This window comes from Biomphalaria glabrata, chromosome 4 (assembly GCF_947242115.1).
Source record: "Biomphalaria glabrata chromosome 4, xgBioGlab47.1, whole genome shotgun sequence".
Lineage (NCBI taxonomy): Eukaryota > Metazoa > Mollusca > Gastropoda > Planorbidae > Biomphalaria > Biomphalaria glabrata.
The window spans coordinates 30,783,925-30,796,585 of NC_074714.1; the positions used below are offsets into that span (position 1 = coordinate 30,783,925).

Below are 12,661 nucleotides of genomic sequence, written 5' to 3' on the forward strand. Positions count from 1 at the left end.
AGTTTTCCCCGTGTGGCCAACAAGCTAGTAATTCTTTTCTCAGCGATAGACTTCAACTGTTAAATTTCTAGAAAAATCATTTTTTAGATAAGTGTCCAGGTTTAGCCCTCCATGAAATTGTGACTTGAATAGAGGTATTGTAAAAAGAAGATGATGCAGGAAACTACAAGACCAGTATCACTCACCAGCAGCACCTTTAAAATACTAGAATAGATAAGAAGTCCTATGCAAGTCCCTAGGTCAATTTAGGCATGCATGTTAATCAATGACTCTAAATCTGCCAAGTCACTGGTTTTCCTGGCTGACTCGGGCAACCTATTCCATGTTCTAATAGTACTGGGGAATAAAGAGTATCTGTACAAATATTTAGAAAACATTATGTCCTTACTCCATACATATATGGCATTAGGAAATTTAGGTCATGTGAAAAGTCAACAAATCTGTTTAATTGATGAATTTTCAAGGGCTTAGAAAATAATGAGTTAACAGATGCCATTTTTTTTTCCAAACTTGTTTATTCAAGCAAAAGATGTTCATAAAATACTAGAACCACAAAGTATGAATATTAACATGGTTATGGTTCAAGACCTCTGGATCTAATTTCTAGAATGTGAAATAGAAAACATTTGGAACTATGTGAGGGAGACATCAATAAATAGGTTCTAGTTAATTCTACAACTGAGACTAGAACCTCACTAAGGTGAGTACAGTGAATATCTCTGGATAAAATCTATCGCACAATGTTTCATTTGAGTGCATGTATTGGTTCAAACCAATTAGAAGGAATGAATGAGTTGTACGTTGGGGTGCACAACTAGGCATGGCAGTAGACTTTTTTTTTACATTTCTTATTTCTCAGTGCTTACAAATTTAAATGTGTCACAGTCTCAGTTGACAATGCATGATCTAAAGTTCACGTCATGTTAAGAGTTTAAAAGACAGTGGAATTCCTGATGTAGAAAACAGGAAGTAGAATGAATAAAGTTGACTTGGAGTTCAGTCAAGTCAAATTAGTAAGGTTTTGCTCCCGGTACAGGAAGGTTGGACGTCGCTTCCTGGACTGGTGTATATATATGTATATAGCATGAAAGTCGATGGACTAGTGATTGTTGATTAATAATATTTGAGAGTTGATTTCATTATGTGCTTATTGGATATTAAGATATTATTCGTATTTCAATGGATATCTATAGTTGAAGCTCCAGTGTCACTAGTAGTAATTGTTCTTATTGTTACCCGCTGAGATGTGGACGTGATAAATACTTTTGATACCGCTGTTATGCGGATAGGATTGTTATTATTTCTTGACTTGTAGCACTAACAAGGAGTGCAGTATATTGTTATTATTATAGTAAAATAAACTTCATGTTGTCTGCTGAACGGACTTGAGTCAGTCGTATAGTGTTTGTCTTGTCAAGTGTCTAGAGTACTTCAGGAAGCAAGAACCCAGTATTACACCATTCAACATTCATTGACAAAATGTAAATCCTTCCTACAATACACAGTTGTCAAGCTGAATCTCAGAAATGGACTAACTTCATCTTAGCATAACAGAACCCTGTGTAATACTGGGAATGTTTTTTAGACAGCAAAAAACTTCTTTTAAAATGTTAGCAATCTGCTTTGGAACAAATTCACATTTATCTAATCACATAAGCTCAATATAATTATGCTGGTAACAGTTTCAATATTTTTGATATATTGATGTTCGTTCTACTGTATTTTTTATAACCCTTTTAACATTGAAACAAAAAAACTCATTCAAACAATAATAAAGCAAATCATTTTAATCCAATAGAATCATTAAGATTTTTTTGACAAAAAAGTTTGTTTAGCATTAATTATGCTTCCCCCTATAAATGTAATTCTCCACCTTGAGGACTAAACAAAAGTTGCCTACTAATAAGCCCTAGTCATTAGAGATAGTTCACTCTCTACATTAGGGAATTTTATTTATATTCCAATTTCGTTAAGTTTTATTTAAAAAAAAAAACAAATATTTTCTTAAATAACAATTTTATCTGATTTTGAAAAAGAGAAAAATTATGACATTTAAAAAAGCTTTTAAAGAACAATGCATGTTGGATTCTAATATTCCTCCAGTAGACTGACAAAATGTAGAACGTTGGAAAGAGAAGAAAAACATGTATGTTAGCGCAATAATTCACTAGCTGATTAGAAAGCAGCAACAGATTTGATACTTTCACATTTGTATACACTTTGTGCAATGAGATCACAAATCAAAATAAAATAAAATTGCATTTTATGAATTAAATGAATAAAGTACTTGAACAATACCATGTTTTAAATGTTCATTGAAAGGAATCAATCATTTATAATATGTTCATCATTTATACAGATTATGGTAAACATTATCACATATCAACTGATTTTTTACAAAATAGAATATTGACATTTGAATAGTGAAAGAGAAAGATTTTTTAAAAATGTTTGTTCCTTCAACTTATGCAAATAATATGAAAGATACACACGAGCCTTTAAAAATGTGTTGCCTTGATCCAAAATAATCCATTTACATTGGAATTTAACTTTTCAAATTCAACAAAAAATATATTTTTAGAATGAGTCATGAAATCTGACTAGTCAGGAATGCATACATACAATAAAGCTAATATAATTACATTTACCTTGAAACTATACAGATAGCATAGAAGTAGAAAGAAGGGTGAAAGTGCAACAGCACCTGGTGATTACAGATGCCCAACCTGTGGGTGCAGCTCTGTATCAAGGATTGACATCCTTAGTCACACAAGAAGTTGCAAAGGGAAAAGATTGTCTCTTGAGATGTAAAATGGCGCAGATAAGGCATGCTGTACAGTGTCCTAACAATTTTAAATGACTTCTTAAAAATTTTCTTCAAAAATAGATTCTACCTGCTTAAGACAATAGTTAAGTTTTTTCTTTTAACTTCTTTTGTTGTCTTTTGATCAACAAAACAAGATCAAATGTAAAAAAGACATTAATAACAAGTGCAACTGTTTTAATTGAAAAATAGATTGAAATATTTGTCAAATGTTACAAGAATAACTCTATGCGTTGTCTCATCTCTATGTCATTAGCTGGCTGAATGGAATCATACATGAAACACGTGAAAACTAGATCATTGTGAAATGAAGCCTACAAAATAAGATCACATAATGATGTACCCTGGAGAAATATTGTATTGAACATTTAGTCAACATTTCACAAAAGTGAAACATACAGATCAGAGGCAACTCAACGACTATTCCACATACTCTGAATGAACTATATGTGCCTCATACATCACACTTTGGCTGGAGTCAGTCCAATCAGTCATTTATATTCAAATGGGTCAGTCCAGAACAAATAATCTCATGTTTAATTTGTTCAATATTTGCACAATGCAATGAAAAGATGCTTTGATTTTCAGACCATTCAACACAACTTCTATATTAAGGCACATCATTCTCATTTGAACTTCATAGATATCTAGACTGCACTCACCAAATGTTTAGAATAACCAGGACATATACAAAAGATAATATATAACTGTCTTCAACACCAAAATTCAAAAGAACTCTTACACAACTTAAAAAAAAAAAGAATTCAATCGATCTAGACAATCTGACATAACATCCCAATTTAAATGACAAAGAAATATTCATATTGCAAAGTAAAAACAGTAAGTATTTGGGTCATGGCAAAATAGCTACAATAAATAAATATACTTATATGTATACATAAAAGATAAGTAACTCAGCCAAGTATTTTATTTAATGCAATCATCTTAAAGGAAAACTTGCAATTAACATTTTCTTAGACCTGGTTTTGCAATTATAGAAATAGTTTAGTTGAACATATCATAGTGTTTCTTTTGTGTTTGATAAGAAATTTAAGGTTTGATAATGTTCTGAAACTTGTTATTGACTGATCCTGCTAAAAACCAAGAGAGTGACAACTTGGAGGAGGGGGACTGACATTCCATGAATGGAGGATTTTAACATTTTAAAAAATGTGTGACAGAAAAAAAAAGGAATTATATTTTTCGGAGAACTAAAAACTTTAAAAACAAAGTTTTATTTTAATTATCTTTTTAACTATTTTAATCTATCTATCTATGATTGTATGAATCTATTTTAGTATTTTAACAAATTATTTCAATGTTCAATGTTTGTATCTATGATTGTATGAATCTATTTTAGTATTTTAACAAATTATTTCAATGTTAAATGTTTGTATCTATGATAGTATGAATCTATTTTATGCATTCTTTCCCCCAAATTGTCTTGTGGTTGAATCTGGTGGTGGTTGTTATTTTTCAGACAGTTGACTTTCAAACAAATCCAATATACGCTTTATTTCTTTGCTGGAAAAAAAAGATTAAAAAACAAATTATTTACTTTAATTTAAACAGGTTTTTAAAAAAAAAAAATGATTATATACAAATAATAAAATGGCTGTTGGTGAATTACTTTCATCACAATGTTAAGAAATAAATGGTTACATACATAAATCAGACAATGAAGCAGATTTATGATTAATTATACAAGTTTTTACAATGGTATAATGATTCAGTATTGTTACGTGCGCATTGTGATAGTAAGTGTATGTGTTTTGTGTGGCTGGTAGTGCAGTGTGTGTGTGCCTGTGTATGAAATGACCAGTGGACCTTAAGTGTACATGCTTGAGTGAACAGCAGTGTGTCAGGGACAGTGTGTAAAAGGAAGTCAGAGTATAGAGAACAAGTGGCTGGAGTAGAGAGCATAAATAAGGACGAATAAAATCATTGTGTTTATTGAAGCTCGTGTTGTTTTAGTCTATTACAGTGTAAATGTGGAACGGTGATGCGTGTTGAAAGGGGGAGAACCAAAATAGTGGTTTCAGTGTTAATAAAATTTAAAGCATTTATAAACTATGATTTTGTCATTTTGATATTGGTTTATCGCTAAAGAGTCTCACCACATAATAAACGTAACAAGTGCGCCCAACGTAAAGGTAAAACCCACGTATTCCTCTATAAATAGTTGATCTCCTGTCAACAGACAGTAGATATTAAAAGTCTAGATCTAGAGACAGGATACTATTCGATCCGACTATTAGTAATAGACAATGGCGGACAAGGCTGAGGTAGCAGCGTTGAAAGAAGAAGGGAGGTTATTGGAGCTTGAAGGAGCGGAACTAAGAAAATATGTGCAAGAAAGGTTGATGGAGAGGGAGAGATTAGCGATGGAAAGAGAAAAAGAAAAGGAGAGATTAGACATGGAGGACAAAATAGAAAAAGAAAAGGAGAGATTAGACATGGAGGACAAAAGAGAAAAAGAAAAGGAGAGATTAGCAATGGAAAGAGAAAAAGAAAAGGAGAGATTAGACAGGGAAGACAAAAGAGAAAAAGAAAAGGAGAGATTAGACAGGGAAGACAAAATAGAAAAAGAAAAGGAGAGATTAGACAGGGAAGACAAAAGAGAAAAAGAAAAGGAGAGATTAGCAATGGAAAGAGAAAAAGAAAAGGAGAGATTAGTGATGGAAAGAGAAAAAGAAAAGGAGAGATTAGACATGGAGGACAAAATAGAAAAAGAAAAGGAGAGATAAAGAAAAGGAGAGATTAGACAGGGAAGACAAAAGAGAAAAAGAAAAGGAGAGATTAGCAATGGAAAGAGAAAAAGAAAAGGAGAGATTAGTGATGGAAAGAGAAAAAGAAAAGGAGAGATTAGACAAGGAGGACAAAAGAGAAAAAGAGAAGTTAGCTATGAAGGAAAAAAAAGAAAATGAAAAGATAGCAATTGAAAGGGAAAAGAAAAATGAATTAGTTGCCATTGAAAGAGAGAGATTGGCATTTGAAAAAGAGACAGCAGAGAAAAAGTTAAAAACAGACCAAGGAAAAGAGAGTGATAAAGAAAAAGTGACACTACAGGGAATAAACTGGCAAAATATAAAGGTTTGATATTCATTTCGAAATAGAAATGAGAGAACTGGAATACCCTGAAGACAAATGGAAATTCTTATTGTCTAGATCATTTACAGCGGAGGTGCCTTTTTGTTAAAAATATATATGAACCAGGGTAACTACAGTGTTGTGAAAGAACAACTACTTTGAACTTTTGGGAAAACAGAAGCTTTCTATGGCCAACAGTTTGTTAATTGTGAGATAGAACCAGAGGAGGACCCGCAGACATTCTTGGACAAAATGAGCAGCCATTTCGATAACTAGATACTCCGATAGAAACCGCTAAGGTAGAAAAAACCTTTGACAGTCTTAAGACATTTCTCATACTGGACAAAGTGATTTACGAGTGTCAGGAGGAATTAAAAATATTTCTGTTGGAGAGGAAACCGAAGTCCATAGAAGACATAGTAAGACTGATAAGGGCTTATAAAGTGGTACATCCCGATAAGAAATTATCTAGAGGCAGTGATATAGAAGAAATAGTTGCCTTTAACAGAACAGGTGAGACAGAATAACTCTCACAGAACAAGGGAGACACAGGATAGACATTATAGACGTGGCACATATGAAAGACAATATGATAACCGCAACGGAGGATATCAAGGAAACAGGCAGGAAAGAAAGGACTGGGAGAAAGGTGGAATAGAGCTTATCATTGTCATCTGATATTGGAACATTGGAGGTTTTTCAGACATTCGTAGGGAACAAGGCAGCCAAGACCATCAGGGATACAGGGAGCACTATTATTGGAGTGAATAAGAAATTAGTGGAAGACTAGGAATATACAGGCGAATCTAGGAGGTGTGTTATGTTTAATGGCAATATTGTACAATTACTGATTGCTAAAGTTAGTATAGACACACCATATTTTAAGGGGACAGTGGAAGCTTGTGTTGTAGATCAGGGTGAGATAGATTTAATTATTGGGAACATTCATGGGGTGAAAATATGTTCAGTAAGGGAGATTGAGAATTGGAAGAAATATTATGGGATAAAGTCTACTCGAGGTAGAAATGGGGATGTGGAAGAAGACATAAGATCCCATACATCAGATGACATGGGTAGCAGAGAGCACGAGAAGAAAGAATTAACAGATAAGGTAGAAAGAAATGCAATTGGAATGGGTCCAAATCAAAGTAAAGTAAGACAATCAGTGGTACAGGGAAAGCGATATAAACCCATATACAGACGTACAAATCCATACATCTTATGCTTTAATTGTGGGAGAAAGGGGCATACTAGAAGACAGTGTCAACAGTTAAGCAGAGTTAAGGAATTAAGCTACAATAGTTAAGAGGTGTATACGAGAAAAGAGAGGGGATGTTAGCAGGTAATACAGCTAGACTTGGATCACAATGGGACATCATTGCAAAGGAGGGAAGCGGAAAGGATGGCATGTCAATAATGTTAGAATTATATAGATAGGATTAGAAAAGGTAGGAATGATGGATACTAATTATTGTTCTATTCTACAATGAATAAATATATGTGTAATGAATTGGATATTGTTGTTACATATTCATATAGGTTAAGGCTACTACCTTATAGAAGCTTAGTAAAGGCTACATAGGAAATGTAAAAGAGTATAAGTAGAGGAAAGTAGATACGTAGATTTTGCACAATGTATTTATTTTTGTGTGATTTTGTTTGATATAATTATTCTATTAAAATTACATTTGTAAGAAAATTATTAAAATGGTGTGGTAGAAATACATAAAAAGAAACGTCAAGACTAGAATCATTATATAGGCCTGATGATACTAAGAGGTAAATAGCATTGGGTTAAATCTATGGTATTAGGAGTGTTGTGAGTTAGTTATATGCCGGGTCATGTTGTTGGGGGTACAATATGCATGGAGCAAGATAGACTTGGTTTGTTAACTATTTGGCTGGAATGAGGGTGTTTGTACTGGCATAAAATTATGAGTGGGGAGTTGTATTAATGAAATGTGATACAATTTTATTTAGCAAATCATTCATAGAAATATGATTACTTATAGATATATGTTAACAGAAGTTGTTTGCTCATAATAACAGTTATTATTGTGATGAATATAATTGTTATTTAATGTTAGAATTGTATTGGTATTAACATGACATTGTGTATGATTTTGTTTGGTTATTACATTATGGTTCTATATGTTACAGAGAATTTAGAATTTTTTAAACTTGGAATAGTCTGATAATATATTCAATGATTTGTATTTTGGACGTTCGATGTACATCGAACTTGTTGAACAAGGGGGGTGTTATGTGTGCATGTTAGTGTAAATGTGGAACGGTACGGATGCGTGTTGAAAGGGGGAGAACCAAAATGGAGGAATAGAAACCCTAACCCTAGCCCAAATAGTGGTTTCAGTGTTAATAAAATTTAAAGCATTTATAAACTATGATTTTGTCATTTTGATATTGGTTTATCGCTAAAGAGTCTCACCACATAATAAACGTAACAAGTATCCACTTTCTCCAAAGTGTTATTGTTAACCTAAAAATCTGAATGATGAGTTAAAGACTCAAGTAAAATTAAACATAATAATAATTAGATAATATATATATAATAAATAATTAGCTCTTCCAGTGCTTTATTTATAACTATTTCAATGGGTTAAGTTGCTGAACTATAATATGTATAAGTATATGTGTGTGTGTGTCAGTTCTAATTAAAACACAAAACTCCCAAATTAAAGTTCCAAAACTCCCAAATTGAAGTTCCAAAAGAAAATTTTGAGAATATATCTAGATATGTGCTGCTCACATACCTATATACTCTATTTTTATGTAAGAGATGATCAATAGCAAAGCAGGCCATTTTGGCGCGAAATGTTTTGGTCACATTATTAACGTTTAACTTACATCTCAAACAAGACTAAACTAAGAATCTTTAACTCTAATGTCAAGGCTGTCCTACTGTATGGTTCTGAAACATGGAGAACAACTGAAGCCACAACAAAAAAATTACAGACCTTCATCAACAGATGCCTGAGAAATATCCTAAAAATACACTGGTATGACAAAGTAGAAAACACCAAACTGTGGGAGATGACTGGACAGAAAAATATAAAAGCGCAGATCTTAGAGAGGAAGTGGAGATGGATTGGTCACACCCTTAGAAAAGATACCAGCAACAGAGCTAGGCAGGCCTTAGAGTGAAACCCCCAGGGAACAAGACGCAGAGGAAGACCAAAAAGAACATGGCGACACAGTGTACTTGAAGAAGCAGAGAAGACCGGGAAGAGCAGGGAAACCATCAAAAAGCTAGCAAGAGACCGTGGAGAGTGGCGTGTTTTTGTCGAGGCCCTATGTTCCATGCGGAACTCAAAGGAATGATGATGATGATTATCGTTTATTGCATTATTATTTTAAAAAGAATTATACATATCTATGTTTTGTATGAGTGTTTGTGTTAAAACATATTTTTCATATACAGAACAAGAGATATTTTTGTCCATTATTTTTGGTATTTAAGTTTGTTATTTATTCATTGTTTATTTACATGACACAAGACCAGGCAGCCATCCATACTTCACAGTATGCGAGCATAAAATTGTCAAAGTTATTAAAACTTTTTTTGTGTGTGTGTGTGGGAGTTAATGCAGTAGTGCATATGGGACAGGCAGTACAAAACCACCTCTTTCTGCCATAATAACGTAAATCTGTTAGAATATATGAGGGGAGGTTCTGAATGTTCCATCCACGTTAAGTTTTTTTATTTGACTGCTCCAACTGCCATTTGATTCTCTATCGAATAGTAAAATTCTTATATAAAAGAAACTTTTCTTTCAGCTCAGATGAAACAATATAGTTCTGGTATTCTAATGGAATAATCAAAGTTGACCTATGTTTAGGCTGTGCAGGAGCTCCTTGCATTTCATTTCTCTGCTGAATGACTTTAATAAAGCATCTTTCTTATGCAATTTCACATGCACTGCTGCTGAAGTTCACCGTAGAGCGCTGTTTATGATACAAGATGGGATCTCTGTGGAAGAAGCAGCTCTCTATTTAATTGTTGTTAAAATAGAGGCAGCCAGATGTTGTGCAGCATCACTTCCATGGCTGTGCTGGCCTAGTTGATTTAGAACAAAGTCTTTTGTTTAAAGTATCTGTTTGTAGACGAGCTCTATATTCATTTTTAAGTTATTATCGTCAGAACTTCTTAAAGTGGTCTGCACTAAACCAATCAAAAACATAGAGATATCCTTCAAGAGAAATTTTGTCTTTTCCTCGCTTCAACTGGACTTTTCCATTGTTTATACAGACTGCTTCCAGGTTTTCATTTAAGAAATATAATAGAATGAAATGGTGAAAGTTTTGCCAGTCTGTCAGTGTGCTGGACAAATGATTAGTGAAGGTTTCAAAGTATGCGAGGTTATAAAGATGTAGGGTCGAAGATATTGAAAGAGAGGTATAGACCTTGGGCCGCTCTCGGAATTAAAGATTAAGGATTATAAATTTGCACCTAGGGATGTCAAGAGGAGTGCTAGAAATAGATTATCGTCTTACACGTGAGAGAGGGAAGGGTGCCCAGAAGAAAGGGGGCGGGATAGGTGTCACAGGTAATGACCAGTCAGAAAAAGATGATCACCAGACGCATGACACCAACGACCAGTGCTCAGTGCTGGTCTTGTCTTCATTTGTTTGACTTTACCTGCATCAAGGGGAGATGTGTCACCCAAATCACCTTTACCCAGTTTCTCAAAATATATCTGTTAAAAGTATCTTAGATTGTTTGGATACTAAACTAATGTCAATTTTTTTCATGTCTTTTGGAAAGAAATTGAAGAATGTCATCCAGTGCACTCAGCAAAACTCACCTAGAATTAAAGAGGAGGGGGAGCATGTCATTACCATTCAGGAATCTGACTTATTCATGAAATAAGCAAAACCTTTATAAAAAAAACAATTAGCTAGGTGCTGTTAGAATTCCTACTCTACCTTCATTTATACAAGAGTGAAATGAACATTGTTATAAAAAATTATTAAATTATCATCAAATTATATTTCGCGCCAAAACATCACATACCGGATCAATAGCCCCTTCACGAATAAAGCAGGCCATAACTCTTAAAAAACTAATTCTTAACAATTGACTCAAATAAAAAACTGTATTAATACATTTGAAGCCAATAATAATACCACCTCAACATCCCTAATAATAGGCAGCATTTACAGACCACCAAATTCTAGTTTAGAATACATGCAGGAACTATGTAATCAGATTACGACACTTAAAGAGACAAATAAAAATGCAGTTTTTTGGATTATGGGTGATTTCAACCTACCTGATATAAATTGGAAAACACTAACCATAGATAAACACCAAAACCTTAAGGACATAAATGAGCTTTTCATAGAAACTTTACACAGCCTTAGTTTAGATCAAATCATTAAAAAGCCAACTAGATTAAACAACATATTAGATCTCTTCTTAACCAACAGACCTGGATTAGTAGTTGATTATGATATTATCCCTGGTCTATCAGACCATGAGATCATAAAAATACACAGTCAGATAAAAGCAGTAGCCAATACAAAACCCAAAAGAAAAATCTTACTCTGGAATAAATGTAACCTAACACAACTACACCAAGCTGCATTAAACTTTCAACAAACATTCTTATTAGAAAAAGACATTAACCAACCAGTCGATGATCTCTGGAATTTCATTAAAAACCATCTTAAAAGCATTATAGAAAATCAAATACCAACTAAATACACATCAAACAAAATAAATAAATGCTGGTTTAATAATAGACTAAAGAAGCTTTGTAAACAGAAGGAAAACCTATATAGAAAATTTAAAGAAACTAATGCAGAAAGAGTTTACAAAAAGTATATAAAAATTAAACACTTAACCCAAAAAGTAAGCAGACAGCTGCAGAGTGAATACATAAACAATGTAATATCTAAAGACAACAACAAAAACCTATGGTCATACATTAAGTCTAAGAAAATGGAAACATCAGGCGTAGCGCCATTACAAGATGAACATAATATAATACATAATGATAATGAAACTAAAGCAAACATTCTAAACAAATACTTTGCATCAGCATTCTCAGCCCCAGGAGACAAAGACATATTACTGAATTTGAACCAAGTAGACAACATAGAAGATATAGTAGTACAAGAAAATGGAATTCAAAAACTATTAGCCAACACCAAACCAAATAAAGCTTCTGGACCTGATGGTATTCCAGCTAGATTACTCAAAGAACTAAGTAATGAGCTAGCGCCCCAGTGTTCAAAATACTCTTTCAGGCTTCACTTAACCAGGGCAGAGTACCAAAGGACTGGAAAGAAGCTAATGTCACCCCCCTATTTAAAAAAGGAGAAAAATCTGACCCAGGAAACTACAGACCAGTATCACTTACCAGCATTACATGTAAAATCCTAGAACACATAATATGTAGCAACATCATAAACCACTTAGACAAACATAATGTCCTCACACCATACCAACATGGCTTTAGGAAATATAGATCATGTGAAACACAACTAATAGGACTAACTGATGATTTTTCAAAAGGTTTAGATAATAGTGAACAAATAGATGCTATCTTACTAGATTTTTCTAAGGCTTTTGACAAAGTTCACCACCATAGTTTGCTTAAAAAATTAAAATATTTCGGCATTAATGGTCCACTGCATCAGTGGATTAAAGACTTTCTGATAGGGAGAGAACAAACTGTAATAATAAATGGCTCTAAATCAACACCGATAACAGTAAACTCAGGT

At 33.3% G+C, this 12,661-nt stretch overlaps 1 protein-coding gene across 5 annotated transcripts in view; it reads right to left on the reverse strand.

Annotated features, from left to right (window-relative positions):
* Positions 1 to 1,772: 1,772 nt before the first annotated feature.
* Positions 1,773 to 12,661, reverse strand: part of LOC106075863 (uncharacterized) — a 32,257-nt gene continuing 21,368 nt past the window's right edge. For all 5 annotated transcript variants that reach the window (XM_056026219.1, XM_056026222.1, XM_056026223.1 and 2 more), the window contains one exon: positions 1,773 to 4,348. In XM_056026219.1, coding sequence (XP_055882194.1) covers positions 4,294 to 4,348 — 55 coding nt within the window. In that variant the 3' untranslated portion in view covers positions 1,773 to 4,293. The remainder of the gene's footprint in view (positions 4,349 to 12,661) is intronic.